Source organism: Mauremys reevesii, linkage group 6 (assembly GCF_016161935.1).
Source record: "Mauremys reevesii isolate NIE-2019 linkage group 6, ASM1616193v1, whole genome shotgun sequence".
NCBI classification, from domain to species: domain Eukaryota; kingdom Metazoa; phylum Chordata; order Testudines; family Geoemydidae; genus Mauremys; species Mauremys reevesii.
In genome coordinates this window covers 35,901,077-35,919,614 of record NC_052628.1, presented here as the reverse complement: position 1 = coordinate 35,919,614, position 18,538 = coordinate 35,901,077, and the positions used below count along the sequence as shown (strand labels likewise).

General features: G+C 41.1%; 1 protein-coding gene across 9 annotated transcripts in view; it reads left to right on the top strand.

Annotated features, from left to right (window-relative positions):
• The window catches only part of PDE4D (phosphodiesterase 4D), a 1,085,833-nt gene that overhangs the window by 463,084 nt on the left and 604,211 nt on the right, over window positions 1-18,538 (top strand). Inside the window, exons 1-2 of one of the 9 annotated variants that reach the window (XM_039543148.1) lie at window positions 9,601-9,692; window positions 10,195-10,636. The exons of 7 other annotated variants lie outside the window; for them this stretch is intronic. In XM_039543148.1, the coding sequence (XP_039399082.1) occupies window positions 10,365-10,636 (272 nt within the window). In that variant the 5' untranslated portion in view covers window positions 9,601-9,692; window positions 10,195-10,364. Of the gene's footprint in view, window positions 1-9,600; window positions 9,693-10,003; window positions 10,107-10,194; window positions 10,637-18,538 lie in introns of those variants that run through there. One more of the 9 variants, XM_039543149.1, reaches the window with a different exon arrangement.

Sequence of the window (18,538 nt, the reverse complement as noted above, 5' to 3'; positions counted from 1 at the left end):
ACCAGTGGATGTAGGATCAGGCCCATTATCTCAACTCAGTACTGCTCCTGGGTGTTCTATAACCTGTTGTACAGGCCTTAGTAAAGAGGTTTGTTTCCCCTCGAATATATTAATTTTGTAGCTTGTTACTTTTTATGACTCTGTTATCTTAAACTGCTGTTGTACCTCAGAATAGCTGAGAATAGTCATCACATGCTTCCTTAATCTAAGTCATTATTCCTTCCACACATTTTTCTATGTAGTACTTATCCTGTGGTATGCTCAAATAAATTATTTGGGATGACTTTTTAATTAGACACACTAAGGTCCATATTGTAATGGTTTTCTTTTTAGGCATTTAATGGCCAAATTACTTTTTCTTACTTTGTGTTGGACCTGTAGTTTGGAGTTTCCTCCTATCAGACAAAAATGCCTTTTCAACAGTGAAGCACAAAATTGCACACATGAAAAACGGAACTGTTTTTTTAAATGCCATGTGCAATGAAAAAATATTAAGAGATTTGTGCTGCCCCATTTGGCTGTCATAAAATTTTCAGTATGCAGTGCAGCTGTCAGTCCCATGATATTACAGAGGCAAGGTGAATGAAGTGTAGCACAAAAGCTTGTCTCTCACCAACAGAAGTTGGTCCAATAAAAGATATTCTCACCCATCTTGTCTTCTAAAATTTTCAGTACACTGGAGAAAATTGTTCTCATGACTGCACAAAAATCATTTGCCCTTTTATGAGGGCTAATCCAGTTTCCATAGGCATCAATAAGAATTTGGATTAGGCCCTATTTTTGAATGTATTTAGGTACCTAAAGATGCAGATAGGTGCTTTTGAAAATCCCACTACATCTAACTACATATTTAAGTGTCTAAATATCTTGGAAAATGTGGTCCTAGGTCTGTTAGAATCTACATGCATGTTTTAATACATCAATTTATTGTGCTTAGGTGGGCAATAGATTATTTGTTGAAAATGCCAGAGTACAACTGTGCTTGTGATTGGGTGTGCTATCACCTGTTCTTGTCTCTTTTCTTTGAAAATATAACTCTCAATGTCTGTCTACCTGAGACCCGTCTATGGAACATTGTTACCTAATTTGAAGACTATCAGTAATTTAGTTATTTTAGTAATTTAGAATGTACTTTTTTTATACACTGGTTCTGCTGATACCAAAGATATAACAGATCTTGACAAAGATGTAACAGATCTCAAAAGGCTTTACTTGTGAAATAAAAATAGTACAATAGGCTCTGTGCTGCACTTCCATGACATTTTCCGAATCAGCTGAGGGAAGTGTTTAACCATTCCCTCCATGCTTATCTCCAAGTACATGCCCACCAATTTTAGTCCCCACATGATCTTCCTATGAAACTGTTTAGTCACGTACTGCAGCTCAATGCCATTCTTTCCCACAGTCTCCATTGTAGGGGGTGTGGCTGCTAGAAAGGTTGTGGAGCTAGTCAGTGCTGCTGCTGCACTTGGGCAATCCTTAACTACTACCACAACACCTTGAGGCTGTAGGCAGCTGGTAGAGATTACAGCAGTGAGGAGGTGGGATGGGGGCAGAACAGGGTGAGAAGGGGAGAGTGTGGAGTGTTGGGGGAAGGGGTGGAGTGTGGGCAGGGCCAGGGACAGAGTGGGGCCTTAGGGGAAGGGGTGGAGTGGGGGCAGGAAGAAGTGGGGTGGGGTGGGGATGGGGCCTGGGGCAGAGCAGGGGTCAGGAACTCCCCGGGTAGAGAGGAATTTGGCGCCTCTGTAGAAGGCTGATAACTAGTTCACTAGACTGGCTAGATGCAAGCAATTATTCTTTTAACACATTCTGGACGCTACCAGAAAAAACTAAAAAATAAACACTACTCTCAGTTAATTTTATCCCTAGTTAAATTGTTTCTTTTTGGCTGTTTTTCTTACTCTCATACTATGCTCCTCAAGTTTAAAACCAGATATCATGGAATCCTCTACAACCTTGAATCTCTCCCTCATCCAGAAGTCTGACAATCCTCATTTACAGAGCATTGCTAGAATACTGCAGTGAAAATACATGCTTAGGAAATGGAAACATGATATGGTATCCATATTTCACCAGCTTCACTGGCTTCCAAGATTCTCCTGATCTTCTCTCCACTTAGGCCAGGTCTATGCTAAAAAGTTAAGTTGATCCAGCAATGTCACTTAGGGATGTGAAAAATCCACACCCCGAGTGACTTAGTTAAGCAGACCTAACCCCCAGTGTAGACAGTAATAGGTTGATGGAAGAATTCTTCCATCAGCCTAGCTACCGTGTGTCATGGAGATGGATTAACTATGCTGATGAGATAACCCTTCCCATTGCTGTAGTGAGTGTCTACACATGAAGCACTACAGTGTGGCACAGCTGTAGCACTACAGTTGTGTTGCTGCAGTGTTTCAAGAGTAGACAAGTCTTTATGCTGTATCCCTGTTACTCCATACCCCTCTCAACTTTTCCAGTCTTGGAATATTGGTCTTGTCTCTGCAAATATCCATATCCCGGGGGGAGGGGAGGTTTCCTTCTTTCATTTATGCTGTCATTTCTATCTGAAATTGTCTGGCCCCCTCAAGCCACTGAGTTACTTTTCCTGTTCATATTTTGCTTTACAAGTCTTCCTTTTCTCCTTAGCTTATAGATGACTGACCATCCTCAGGCTATGCAGGACTGAGTCACCTTGTTACCAGTGAGATGGAGTCTTGCGTGTGCTTAGCTGACATCCATCTGTTAGACACTAAAACAGTCTCATCTGTGCTATGCCAGCCCTTCCTTTGCCTTTATCTAGAAATAGGTGCACCTCCGCCCCTGAGTCCCTTTGAAATATTCCCCTGTGATCTCCAGCCCCTGACATTGACTACTCACAGAAATACTAGGTCTGCTGTCCTATTGCCAGCCCTTCCTTTTGCCCTTACCTTACTTTCTCAGGACCTGCACCTGGCTTCACATTATGGCACTTCTATATATTTATAGTGAAAACAAGAATAAGTTTGCTATCAAAGATTCAGGACATGAAGTAGAATATTAGAAACAAATGGTTACATATAAAACAAAAGCATAACATGTTTTCTAGAAACTAAACTTAGGGGGAGGGATAGCTTAGTGGTTTGAGCATTGGCCTGCTTGCTAAACCCAGGGTTCTGAGTTCAGTTCTTGAGGGCTACTTAGGAATAGGGGGCAAAAATCCATCTGGGGATTGGTTCTGCTTTGAGCAGGGGGTTGGACTAGGTGACTTCCTGAGTTTCCTTCCAACCCTGATATTGTATGAGATAAAACTTCTTTAGACAGGTGGTTAACCTGTTAGTTTTCTTCAGCTTTTTCAACACGGTTGGCTAAGATCCCATTTTCATGAATGTAAATGTGCTGTCAGTTTACTTCCTAAGTGCAAGACCCTGGGGCCTTTGCCTCATAGATATACCCCCAAAGTTCATTGTTTTGGCACACAGCCAGGAAAACCCCCATGGCTTGTTTTTTTCCTGTATGCTGGTTCTCTGTTGACTTCACATATCTTTGTTAGCTTTGTATGTAAATAGGAATCCATTGTGTTAGCTTATAATGTTTAATTTACATCCTGACAGAGAGAGATGAATAAACATCTCTTGTCTGACAGAACCTGTTTTCACTGCTACTCATGACTAATACTGTGATACAGACTCTAAAAACATATTTTCAGTGTATATATACACAACTCCTTGCATTGTATCTGTACATATGTTTCACAATAATATCAATAACCAGTGTGACACAGGCTTTCATCTGAGACCTCACATACCATTCTTTGGTAAACTAGAATGTGCATACCAGACTCATGAGATTTCTGTAACCGCCCTGGCAGTTGGCATTAAGGAGGTCTTAGGACACAATGACTGTATCTACAAAGGATATTGTGGCATTCTTTTTAAGGGGTACTATGTTAAGAAATAGTCTTGTGTTTTGATATATGTAATTATATAATATAATAATTTCACCATAATCATATATGCAAAGCAATTTGTACCTAGACATTCCTTTTTCGTATTTGTTTAGCCTGTTAGTATATTTCATCTACTGTTACATTTTATCTTGTTGAATTGTGTTTGTACTTTGAATCTGTTAGCCTTCTCTGCTATGTCTGTCTGTTCTACGGTTGTTTCTGCTTTTCATATTTAATACAGAAATCTGAGACTGTCAGCCTTTAACATCTTATCACATTGTTTAGCATAATCAACATCTTTGGAAGGTAAAGGTTATGTCAATTTCATAAACGTTGAATGTTTGATTTTCATTTTATATTTGTAAATGGTGGGTGGAGTGTGAGTGTTACTTGCTGGTAGTTATCTCTAGATTTTCAGCAATGCTTTTCTAAAGAGATTCTAGTTCCCTGGTGCCAGAACCAAAGGCTAAAAAATTGAATGGAACAGTACAATGTGAAAAGATCAAAATAGTAGCCCACAGTATATTTGTATGCCTGGTGAGCGGGAAAGGGTACCTTCATGTTACAAAGTAAGCAACAGGGCACAATCTGTATTAGAGCAAAAAAAACAAGAAATGTGCACACAAATAAAAAACACTTACAGTTTAACAAATTTTGCTTTAATTCAGCCAGTGGTTTAATCAGTTGAGTGTTGCATGTGGTGGGTGGGTGAACTAGAAGCAAAGATGAAATCTAGCTTGCTGTAATATCTAGTTTTGACATAAGACCTACCTATGCAGCTCTGACCAAAATAAAACTTGAACATTGAGTTTAACTAGGGGGATTCAGTCTATAAATTGCATTCAGTCTATAAATTGCTGAGACATATGCTATATTAGTTTGTTCCTAAAAGCAGTAGCAACATTGTCCTCTGAATATGTGATATGCATATATTTCCTGTTAAATTATGCTCTCTAGAAAAAATAATTATTTTCTTTGGATAAGCTTAATAGGTTATATTCAACAACCTACTTATATTAGTGGTTACAGATGGACCCATCAGATTAACTCATTAGTCAAAAAACAGTCACATCAACAACTAAATATCTTTATGCTTAAATTATTGATTATGTTGATTGGAACTGCTGCAGCAGTTCTAGTGTCACTCCCACTCATGTGTTAGAAAAGATTAGATTTTGATGTTAAACTATCGAGTCATGAGGCCCGCCTAACCATATTCAAAGAAGTGGTCGACATTCCTTTCTGGTTTTGGCAGTTGTGGGAATCCAGAGTTGTCATGTTTATAGTAGGAAAATCAGAAATGTGTTTGTTCAAAGGGACCCAAATAGCACTGCTTATCAATTAATCATGTTTATTTTCATAGGAAGATGGAAATTATTTAGAGCGCATATCTCCATCATATTACCATTTTAAAATAAACTGTATGTAGCTTAGGAGAGATGAATGATTTGCCCCTCCCCATTGGGTAGTTTGCTTGTAAAGGTTTATACTGCGGGGGGGGGGGGAAGAAAGGTGCTATATAAGTCAGGTTGCAAGATTCCTTCCCTCCTCCCCCAATCTAGAGTAAACAGTCTGTGTTTAAACTGCTGTGTGCATATGGTGTAGCATTAGAACTAGTTGTAATTCAGGTTAAACCTTGATTTCCTGTTACAATGGAGACCACTTGCATTTGTAGCCTTAGAGTAAACCTTTTCATTTAATTTCATGAAAGTGAATTAGTTTGAGAGTTTTCATTGTATGTATAAACCCTGGGCATTGACATAAATCAGTGAAGATAAGGTTTGTTTGTTCAACAGATTCTTAAAACTCTTGGATTGCGAAGACAGCTTTATAAAGATTGATCGTGTTGGACTGCAATTTACAAAGTATACACGTCAAAAATATACTACAAAATGTCAGAAATATATGCACTTTAACTGGTCAAAACTAATAAAACTGAATATATTAAAACTACCTGTCATATATGCTTTGTAATTTTTATTTTAAATCAGATCTCTGTTTCCTCCAAGCTTTATCTTTTGATGAGGAAGGAGAGGGTAAACCTTTAATGAAAGCTGTTAAAGTCGCTAGAAAATCAAAGTTCAGAAAGATAACTTCCTGTCCCAGTGTGGAAAAAGCATTTCAATAGCTATTCGTCCCGGACTTTGACACTATAATGATCAAACTTTCATTTTTCCTAACTTCCGTTAAAAACAAAGGGCCTTATTGTGCTGCTATTCATGCTAGCCCATTATACAGTGTATTGAGATAGTAGTGGTTGCTATGTTGGCTAATTTTAAGAGCATTATTTCAAATAATGGAAATAAGGCTACTGATATGTAAGCCAAATTATTTTTTGTAAAATCATATTAATTGAAGTGTGATCCTTTGTTCATTGAAGTAAATAGCAAACAGTCCTATTGACTTCAATGGTGCAAGATCTGGCCCCAAATAGGGCAGTCTATCCAGTCCTAGGAGGCCATTGCTGCTTTCTTGAAAATGCTTTAGTGTTGGCACAAGAGTACAGGGTTTCATAGCACAAGAGCACCTGGATTTTCATACATAAATTAGGCTGTTTGGAAAAATGATCAGGCTTATGTAGAGTCATTACCAGATTTTTATAAACAAATGAAGGGGAGATTAGGGAGAGGTAGTCGTCTTATCCTTTACAAAGCCTGTTTAATAATTTTTACTGTTCTCTCATAAGAGCATAAGAACGGCCGTACCGGGTCAGACCAAAGGTCCATCTAGCCCAGTATCTGTCTACCGACAGTGGCCAAACATCTCTCACACATCTTTTGAGGAGCTATGCTGAAGCCATCATCCTTCTAGCAGAGGAGGCTTGGAAGACTTTGCTGTTGAGTGCTAAGTCTCTTTTGCAACTCAGTTTTGCCTTTGCAGGATTTCTTGTGCTATCTAGAAACTAGGACGGAGAACAGAAACCTCCTCTCCCACGTAGCAGTGCACTCACTATCACTTAGCCATTGGGCAAGCCTGACTACCATATTGAAAGCATGCGTAAGCGAGGGAATGGGCCCACTATTGTGGGGAACTTTCCTGGCTTTTGAACTACCCCGGTGAAATGGGCTAGTGGAATGATCTGAGTCCTGGCTCCCATTCCTTTACCCAGAGGCCTCCCTGCCCTCGAGGACTCCCCTTGCACTCTCCTGTCTGACGGAGTCCTCATAACCCTGACATGGCTGGGCCCAGGATTCCTGGGGGGCTCAACCCCCAGCCCTGCTGTGGTCACCTAGGTCAGGGGCAAGGATGCTTTTTTGACCCATTGATTATTACATATGATTTAAAGCAATACAGTTTAATTAAGAATTAGTTTTAAAAGGAATAAGGAAAAATGGGAAAGGTAAAGGAAACACATTACCCCGCTCTCTGGCAGGGAACATCACAAACAGTGTCCCTGGAATGTCAGGGCAGTTCACAGTCTTTCTTTTAGGTCCCAGGCCTCCTTCTCAGGCTCTGGCTGTGCTGCAGGGATGCTGTGGGTTGGACACTTGTTCTGGCTGTGGCCACACGCTCTCAGGCTCTAGATGGCAGGACCCTTCTTCCCAGTGTCACCCCCGCCCTGTCAGGGTTACGATCCCCTCCAAGTCTGGCCTGCAGAGCCTCTTGGCTGAGGCATCTCCCTGTGCTGGGCCCGCTGCCCAGGGTCCCCCTCACTCTCCCTAGCTGCTCACCGCACTCAGCTCTGGACTGCTCCACTCTGCCTCAGCAGGGCTGCTGCTACTGCTCTGCCTCCAGCTCCCTGGGCTGCTTCTCTGGCCCCTCTGGCTCTGGTTGCTACAGCTCTGCTCCCAGGACAGGTCTGCTCTGCAGGCTGCTTCTGTGACTCTGCTCCCAGCTTTGACCTGCCTCCTGGGCTGCTTTGCTGGCCCCTCTAGCTCTGGTTGCTGCAGCTCTCCTCCCAGGACAGGTCTGCTCTCTTTGGGCTGTGCTCTGGCTTTGGGGCTGCAGCCCTGCTCCCAGCAGCTTAGCTTGGGCCCCTGCTTTCTCCTTAGCTCAGTCCCACTCTGTCTGACCCAAGCAATTCCAGCTCAGACCCCCTGGTCTCCTGACTCCTTGATTAGCCTGCCCGTCCTGTCAATCAGGCTGACCTGGAGCATTGGCCTCTCCCCATTGCCCCTGGGGACTGTCAGTCTCAGGGTCCTGATTTCCCATCGACCCTCCCCCTTTTGGTACTGGGAGCTAGCCAACCAAAACACCCCCACTGAATGTTAGTAAGGGGACAACAGTCCCCTTACACATGGTCACCATATGGATGTGTGGTGGGGTATACAAACCATATACCAAGCAAGAAGGTTTTAAAGAGCAGCATTGGAATGAGGTAGCCCTGGCCCATCGCACCTGGGGGACATATCAATCTTAGTAGAGGAGCCTTAAAAAGGGAGAAGCTCTTTTCAGAAGGGCCAAGCTTGGAGAAGATCGTGGCAGAAAGACAAGCTACCTTAGGCTGACTGTACTTGGGCAGCTGGAGGATCCAGATAGGACAGAGGAGTTGCTATTCTTTATTTCTTTTCCTTTCCTCTGTTACCTTGAGGACTGAGTTTAGGGGCTGGGCCCTGAGACAGACCTCTGCTGAGAATATAAGCCTCTGGCACTGAGAAATTGGATCCATTGTAGGAAGTAGCTTCAAAGAAGGAGCAAGAGCTCTGACAAAACAACCAGTTACCACAAGTGTCCCGGGGCTGGAACCCAGAGTAGACGGAGGTACTGAGTCAGTCCCCGTTTCCCCCCATCGCCTCAACATGAGGACTAACTGGAAGACCCCAGACAGAAGGGGCCAGAAGGATTATTGGGCCTGGACCAGGACTGTCAACCTGGTATGAGGGCCTGGGACTATTGGGTGGAAACCCTGGTTTACCCTGGAAGAGATGAGATAAAAGATAACCCAGATGGAGGGCCAAGTCACAAGGACCTGGCTGGGAGGATGTCACCAAGCATTTTAGTAGACCTGGACAGCAGGTGTATGAGTGTGAAATCCCACAATGCTTCACTTGGCCACAAGGTGGCTCACCAATTGCTCAGTCACTTTGCTTTCTCCCCTCAGAGCTTGAATGCAAGATAATGTAACTTAATGGGAGAAACATATTGCACTGATATAATATGCATATAACACTTACTCTGCCACTCAGCAAATCTCTTGTATCTTGGTGACATTTCTAGTACACAGGGAGTGTTCATTTTAAAAGAAAGGGGGTGTTTGTTTCTGTGATGTGAAAGTAGGACACGTACCAAATTTAAATCAATAAGGGCTCTGATTCCAGTTCTGGCTTTGTCTGCTGTGGGTCATCATGTCGGTCTCAGAAAAAGTGAATGATGTTTATGAAGAGTACTTTAGCTATTCAGGGAGAGAGGACTGAGTTTAATTTGAAAAAAAAAATGCCCTCAGCGCCGACTGACGGAGGATTTGCTAGATCAGAAGAAAAATACAGCGGCGCAGTGTAATTGTATAATTCCCAGAAGGAAAGCTGATCTTTTCTTCAGAATGAAATTCAATAGTAGTGTTGCAGGAAAAGAATAAATAATTCACGTATAAAGTCTGTATTACATAATAGGGCAATTTTCAGCACTCACTAACTGTACAAAGGAATAGGAATTATCTTCCGGATTAAGTAGTTGTGGGGACGATAGGAAGATGTATTGACCTGTTACTTTAAGAACACCTAATTAAACAGTCCTTGGGGAAATCAGAGCCTGTTGTGTGTATGTGTGAGTAGGACAAAGCAATTTCACGTTCTTTTGTATTATTGAAGAAGATTAACATATTGTTCTTCCCTGCAGTCTTGTTTAGGTAAGCGATTGTAGTGTAGAAGATCAGTGGACCTTTTTAATATTTATTTTGTCCTGGTGCTTGTTTGTTACCTTAAAAATGTTTTGCAATTTTTTTTCTGTGAGTGATGGGATTGCAAAAATAAACATTGTAGATGAGGGTGGAGGGGAGGAGGAAGATGTTCAGCATTCCCCCACCTCTCCTTTCAGCCTATTCTAAGATTCAGGAATAAGCAAACGGAAAGAATAACAAACAATACGGACACGCATCTCATGTTTAAGCCCTCCTCCTAGCACTTTGTATGCACATAGCCAGAAGCCGCTCAAGCAGCTGCAGCGCGTTAGTTCCAATAGTTTAACAGGCAGCTTTGTAGCTCTAACAGAAAGCCGTGCTAACGCAGTTTCTTCCCTCCATGTTCATTTGCAATGATAGCTAGTAAGTGATCTTTAGCAACGGGATTGTCAGAGAAGTGCTAATGTTTAATAGGTTTCTGTAGAGGAGTTAGTTGTTTTTTTCTTTGCAGATCACTATCTATAAAGAGACGCTGAGGGCAGGCAACACCATGTTGAAAACAGAATAGCTGAGCCGGAGTAGAAGCTCTGCACGGTTCTCTGGAGCTGAATTAACAAGGAAATATTTTAAACAACCAAAACAAATATCATATTACTGTATTATTAAAGCTGCTTGGGGAATATGGCTCAGCAGACAACAAGCCCAGACACCTTGACTGTACCTGAAGTTGATAGTCCACAGTGCCAAAATCCATGGCTGAATGAGGATCTTGTAAAGACCCTGAGGGAAAACCTGTTGCAGCATGAAAAGTCCAAGACATCCAGGAAGTCTTCATCTGTTTCACCCAGGTTGTCTCCAGTCATTTCTCCGAGAAATTCTCCAAGGCTCTTACGCAGGATGCTTTTGAATAGCAACATACCAAAACAGCGGCGTTTCACTGTGGCGCATACATGGTAAGAATTGTGCACATTGACAGAAGAGATTACATATAGGGTTAACTTTTTGTCTCTGCAGCAGCGCAGTGCTTACTTTTTGCACGGGAAGCTTTTATTTTTTTATCTGTATTGTTCCAGCGTTATTCCATAAATCTAAAATAATTCATAGTAAATCTGGAATCTTTCGGAATAGGAATGGTTTAAGAGTGCCAGTCACTCAAAGTTGACTTCAGGTTTGAAGTTTATCAAAGTACATTCTATTCTAGATATAAAATGAGAATACACAGTGTTGGTGTCAGGATTACTTTTTCTCTCTGATTTTCTTAGGAAATTTCCTTCTCTGCTCCCCCCCCCCACCCAGGCATTCATACAAGGATAATAAAAAGGAAATTTATTTGACTCTCTGCTGTTCAAGTCAGAGTGACTAGTCAGAGATTTATGTGTGTGTGATTTTTTTTAAATTGTCATATTTATAATCTAAGTAGAAAGACTAGATCTCCATTGCGTTCAAATTTAGTAGAACTTTGTAGTAGTGGAAGGGACTAGGTCCTGTGTATGGAGTAGTTCTTGTTAAAATAGTTATTGTAATAAATACTTTGTTGTCTTTTCCTGTAATTCCCCGTGTTAAATATTTATCACTGGAATGCTCTTTTGATGTGTGTGGTTAGTTAGATGGAAAAACATTCATATGCATTGAATCCCTCTGTGTATGAGTAGTATGCTTTCATATTTATTATCTTTCAAAATTATATCCATTGTATTCTTGTACTTCCAGAAATAATGCACTGGTATTTGTTGTGATGGTCTTGTCATCTTTGATATGCTGTCTTTTCTTTGTGGGATTAGTGTAAAGGAAATAAGCTTAGAGCAGAAAGTGATGATAAAGGGTGGCATGTTTTAATCAGTAATGTTGATTTCAGTAGTTGAATGAAATTAATTGCAGAACATAGCCATATGTTATGTTTATGCACTATGGTGTGCATGTGTGTGCATGCATGCATATGTGAGTATAACAGAGAGTGCATTTAATGTAGAAATGGTAAAATGTGTCTAGGGCCTAATCAGAATCAACAATACATGTTAAAATGAACACGAATGCAGCATAGCGACCAGAAAAGGGATTTAGACATTACTGTAGGAAGATGACAAAGTAATTAGTGAAGTGTGTGGATATAGTGTTGAGGGGAAAAAAACCAAAAAACAAGCAAGATTCAGGGAGGCATGGAGAAGAAAAAAAAACAAAACACTGCTGTTATACAGGGTTAAGACCTGAATTAGAATAACAGGGTACCTTTCCATTGGAGAATATTATTGTTCCTTGGAGAGGAGAGGAAAACAATCTTTTCAAAAAAAGCAACAAAGAATCCTGTGGCACCTTATAGACTAACAGACGTTTTGCAGCATGAGCTTTCGTGGGTGAATACCCACTTCTTCGGATGCAAGTCTTTTCAAAGTTTAGGAATGTTTGTTTTCAAAGACATGTACCTGATAAGGGGTCAGAGGTCCCCAAACTTGGTTCGTGGCTTGTTCAGGGTAAGCCTCTGGTGGGCCGTGAGACACTTTGTTTACCCGAGTGGCCACAGGTAAGGCCGCTCGCAGCTCCCAGTGGCCGTGGTTCACCATTCCCAGCCAATGGGAGCTGTGGGAAGCGGCACAGGTGGGGCCACCGCTTCCCACAGCCCCCATTGGCCGGGAATGGTGAACCATGGCCACTGGGAGCTGCGAGCGGCCTTACCTGTGGCCACTTGGGTAAACAAAGTGTCTTGCGGCCCGCCTGGGGCTTACCCTGAACAAGCTGTGAACCAAGTTTGGGAACTCCTGCCCTAGGTCATTCTCCTGGGATCCGGGAGATCCAGGTTCAAATCCCTTTTTGGGATTAGGGAATTGAAGCCAAGTCTTTCCTCTCCTAGATGAGAGCCCTAAATTCAAAACTATTGGATGGAATGGGCTGCCACCAGCCCCGCCGCCTCCTTCTGTGAATGGTGCCTAATAACCTTAGGAATCTAGCCTGAAAAATAAAAATGTTTCATTTTGGCAATGTCAGAGTGTGGGGTGGGTTTTGGTTTTTTTAGACCAAAACAAGTAGCAAATATTGACACAAATTTGCAAAATGTTTTTGTTGACCCAAATCTGCATTTTTGGCACACAAAAAAAAGGCTTCTGCCTTTTTTTTGGCCCAGCTCTATTTGTCATGCCGAATTGAAGGCAACAAACGCAATGAATTCTGAAAGGCATTAGAAGTTGTCAGTGTGGCAGTCTAGGGCAAAGTGGAACATTGTGAAATCTAGCTTCACTCAATCTGGAAAGTATTGTTGCACCAGTTAACTTGGAAACTATGGGAAAAATCTTCACCCCTTCTGCCACAACTCCAGCCCTCTTTCACCAGGAAAAAGAACCAGCATAATGTGAAGGGGCCCTAAAAGCCCTATATCTGGCTGGGTAAGGATTCCTCTCATGCAGGCACTTTGAAAGACAGCCATAAGACTGCTTTCCAAAGACAAGCCCTAGCCCTTCTGTGCTGGGGCAGGGCTAAAGGCATGTTTGGGGCAAGATTCCAGGCAATACTGTGGCCAGTAAGGTAGCCTGGGGAATCTGTCATAAAAGGGTAGGTCTACACTGAAGTGTAGTGAAGATATCATGACACAGGATTTATTGTGGGCTAGATGCCACTAGGGACCCTGAATATGCACTCAAGTTGCTGGCCTGAGTCAGTGTCCATGCTGCCTCATGAACACTGTTATTGTTACCAGCACCAGTGCTACCTAGATTAAAGCTTGTGTGGGGAAGCCTGCCCATGTTAAAATTACACCTTAGGGCCCAGCACAGAGTCTCACTGTAACTAATTAATCCTGAGCACTACCTTGGGGTGTTCCAGTTTAGGGTTGATATTCTGTCCTTAAATGTGCCTTTACATGTTGTAGTGATATCTACCCTATCACTTTTAAATGTAAGAATCAAATGGCAAATCTTGAGATTAGAAAGGCAAGGTGGGTGAGGTAATATCTTATTTTGGACCAACTTCCGTTGGTGAGAGAGACAAGCTTTCAAGCATACACAAAGCTCTTCTTCAGGTCTGGGAAATGTACTAAGGGCTTGTCTACACTTAAAACACTGCAGCGGCACAGCTGCATGAATGTAGCTGTGCCACTTAGCGCTTCAGTGACACTACCTAGACCAATGGGAGGCGTTCTCCTATCGGCATAGGTCCTCAAACTCTCTGAGAGGTTTTAGTTAGGCTGATAAGAGAATTCTCCTGTCGACCTAGTGCTAGGTACACTGGGGGTTAGATCTGTTTAGCTGCATCGCTCACGGGTGTGGATTTTTCACAAGGCCTCAGAGTGTCAAAGCTAAATACAAGGTGGAACAGATCGCTTCACATAAGTAGTTGACGCATTTCATGACGGGAACATTCAAGGTGAAAATGGCCTGGTAACACCTGACTAGTCATGGGAGGTTTTTGCACACCCCTGACTGACAAAAGTTATACCGACACAGTGCTGGTGTGGACAGTACTTTGTCAGTGGGAGACACTCTTCTGCAAACAAAGCTACCACTCCTTGTTGGGGGTGGCTTTATTTTGTCAGTGGGAGAGCTCTCTTCTGCCAACAAAGAGCGGCTACGCTGCTTACCCAGTGTCTCTATTGAGTCCATGGTTTTTAGTTTCTGGCAAAGGTATGAATTTAAGACAGGTTAATCTTTTAAATGTGTTACCTTTGAGGCTAAGGGCTGAGAGGCACATTCAGAATGAGGCAGTTAAAGCCTGTTGAAATAACCATCATTCATCCTTCTGTGGATTATCTTCCTGATTTTGTTTGTGTGTTTATATTTACTATATCTTTCCATTGGCTGGGCACCCCATATATCTTGTATTCTCCCTTTCCGCACCACCGTTTTTCTGCCCAGGGAATATTATGGTCTTTAGACTAATTTTTTTAATGGTGCTGCTCTTTTCCTCACAGAAATTATTTGTTTGCTACTTCTTGGACTGTTTCTCCTACTTTCTTGGTAGGTGACTTGCATTTTCACTAGTTCAGACAACAGAACTAGCTGCAACACTTATTTGACAGATAGATGAGACATAAGCTGTAATAAATCTGAAAGTACCTTGTTTAAAACTGCATATACCAGATGTTCTTTTTTGTTTTCTTCCTTTTGGATACCAGTCACACTGCTTGCTTTGTTCATATGATGCCTTCATAAAGGTCTCTGTACACTTTCCAGTCTTTTAAACGCTTGGTAATAGTACATCTATTGGTGTGTTATATTTCTTTTGGGGATGAAATGCTCATCAAACTTTTTAAAAACATTGCCACAATTCTTCTTCTGTAGTAAATACAAATTATGTACAGACTTTGTGTTAAGTTGTGTTGTGATTTGAAATCTGGTGAAGCACTTCTTTTACTCGGACTATTCCAGGGGTTTATCAAAGCAAAATTCTTGTGAAGAATGGGTCTTTGGTATTTTCTTTATTTATGCAATTTCAAAATCAGACACTACTTTACCGGCATCACATAACAGTCTTCTGTCAGTAAACAAAGAATTTGGTTAGAATAAGGAAAAAAGTATTACTGATAAAGCCTCTCTCTATATATCTTTGCCTCACTGTAGATCTTTTACCTAGAACCTTCTCCAGCCCCTCTTCACTGTCTTTCTGCTGGAGATTTAAAGAAACAGTACACATCCTCACTAGATACAATTGGTTTCTGGCAAATATTCACAAAACTAAACCCTCATAACAACAAATATGACAATATAGCAACAGCATCTGCTTCAGAAAAGAAAACTAACAGATATATTGTCATTGTTCATGAAATCAAAAAATAAAAGATGAAGGATAAACCTTGAATTGAATTTATTAAATATAGATTACTCAAGGCTTCTGTGACATTTAATTGAATCAGTTAGAGGCTTTGCAATTCACAAAGTATCTTGAAACAACATGTTCTTCATTTGTGGTATATTGTTTCATTTTTACAGCTTCTCAATGCTTTCTGTTTCCTTGCCATCAGATTATATCAGATGAAGTCTGAGAGAAACTCATCCACATATACCTGAACCTTAAAAGTCCTTTACAGATAAAGTGATTGATTTAAAGCTTTTTACAAAAATAAATAAATAACTTTTTGTGCCTGAACCTGTTAATAGAATATTTGGCTGTCCTTCAGTCAAAAAAACAACTAAAATGGCTTCTGCCAGTGACAGGAAGAAATGCACAGAAAGCACAAACAACAAAAGAGGTGCAAACAAGCCTTTACTTTCAACTCTCTTTGTTTTTCATTTTAAAAAAAAAGAAAAAAAGAAAAAAGCTTTTTAGTCCATCTTTGAGTTTTCAAACCAGTGGCTAAATACATATATCCACATCAGAACATGTGGAGTGAATTATAAATTGTAATACCCTATATACTCGTTCATAAGCCAAATATTTTTGGTAAAAAAGTGACGCATCAAAGAGCGGGGGTTGGCTTATAAATGGGTCTACACCAAAATTTGATGATTTAAAACTCTATGGAATCATTGAATTGAATATCTAATACACTGTCATTTTGTTTACCTGGAGCGTCTGCAGGCATGGAGCCCCTCATCTTCCTGTGGCCAATGGGACCTGTGGGAAGTGGCAGCTCCCATTGGCTGTGAATGGCAAACCGTGGCCACAGGGAGCTGAGTGGCTTCATGCCTGCAGATGCTCCAGGTAAACAAAACGTCCTGACCCGCCAGTGGCTTATCCTGACAGGCTGGGAGCCAAAGTTTGCCGTCCCATTTATTAATGTCAATACTGCAGCCGTTTCAAGTTGCAAAGGCTCTGTTTAGTGGACTAGATTGGCATAGCATTTTGTGAAATGCATGGGTCAAATGTCATGCAGATCTGCAGCACTGCTCTTTTAGTGTTCCTTTCTAGCCAATCAGAAAAATACAATGAATGATAGTACTATAGCACTGGTGTCACTCCGCTACTGTGTAATTTGATCTCTTCATGCATTTCTACCAATGGACCTCATAAGTCTCTAGCCAATATGAAAATATAATGTGCAAAATTGATGGAATCTCTAATAAAATTGAAATAGCCTGTTATCCCCACAGACATGCCAATCTACAGGGCTGCTTTGAAATAAACAAAGAACAATACTAATTTGACTGATAAAGCAGGTGACATTCCTATATAAAGTCCTACAAAATTTATAACTACAAGAATAATCTATTTTCATACTAATTAAAATGAACAACAGTGAAATCAAAAGAAAAAGTTCTGCTTATCTGGCAGCGTTCAAACTTAAAGTTATTGAAGATGCAGAAGCAAACAATAATTGCGCCACTGCTTGTGAATTCTGTATCAATGAGAAGCAAGTAAGAAAATGGAGAAAAAATAAAACAACACTAAAAGACATGCCAAGAAGCAAGAAAAAATGTCCAATGAGGTGCGCTTCATGTCCTGAGCTGGAGAAAGAACTCAATAATTGGGTTGTTGAATGTCGACAAAATGGGTACACTGTCACTAGAACTGGAATTCGTCTGTGAGTTCTGCAAATGTCGAAAGACGACAAATACAAGTAAAGCCATCAATGTTTGTTGCATCAACGGGTTGGTGTACTCACTTCATGAACCGTCATGGTCTCTGTCTTCATCAGCGAACAAAGATAGCGCAAAAGCTGCCGAGAGATCTGGAAGAAAAAAGTGAATCTTTCCAAAGGTTTATTATAAAATATCAAAAGAAATATGCATTTGAACTGTTACAAATAGGAAATATGGATGAAACACCGATGACATTCGATCTCTCAAGCAACAGAACGGTAACCAGTGTTGGTTGAAAAACAGTTATAATTAAAACCATTGGCCATGGGAAAAATCAATTTAACAGTGGTTTTATTGTGTTTGGTAAATGGATCAAAGCTCCTGTTGTTGTTTTTAAAAGAAAAGCCTTGCCTAAAAACATGAAATTTCCTGCTGGTGTCGTCATACGTGCACACGAGAAAGGATGGATGGATGAAAGTGGGACTATTGAATGGCTGGAAAAAGTGTGGAATAAGAGACCAGGAGCACTTTTCAAGAAACCTGCTATGCTCATTTTGGGACATGTTCAGGGCACACAAGACAGATGAGGTGAAAAATATGGCCAAAAATATGAAAACTACTGTGGCTGTATTACCTGGTGGCTTAACTACAGTTCTAGAACCGCTTGATGTCTGCCTGAACAAACTCTTTTTAGACAGGCTATGCAAAGTGTGGTCTGAATGGATGTGCTCAGGCATGGCGAAGTTGACAAAAGGTGGGAATTTGATTTCAGGCTTCATAAATCTAGTCGCCCAGTGGATCAAGGATGTGTGGGTTTCCAGTCCCTCGGAAATGATAGAAAACTCATTTAGGAAATGCTGTATCAGCAATGCACTAAACCGGTCAGAAGATGATGCCATATTTGATGATGACACAACAGAGGTTGATGATGAGAAGGAATCTGAGTCTGAAGACGACACTGCCGACATCTACAATGACAATGCAGGTGCAACTGTGACTGAAGCAGAGTTTAATGAACTATTTAGTGAATCAGAGACTGATTCAGACTTTGAAGGATTTTAAGACTTTTTAAAGTCTCATATTGTTCTAAGTTACTTGTTAAAATATTCATTGACTGTAGTTTTGAAGGTGAATACATATTTGTTCAGTTGTTATTATTATAACAGGTTTTTCATTCGATTACATTAAAATAATTCTAGCAAAACTTTTGAGTGTTTCTTATCACGCCAGCTTTTAAAATATAGCAGGGATTGGAAAACTTTGGCTCCCGGCCCCCGTTAGGGTAAGCTGTTGGTGGGTAGGGACGTTTTGTTTACTTGGTGTGTCTGCAGGCACAGAGCCCCTCAACTCTCAGTGGCTGCGGTTCACCATTCCCAGCCAATGGTGGTGCCACTTCCCACAGCTCCCATTGGC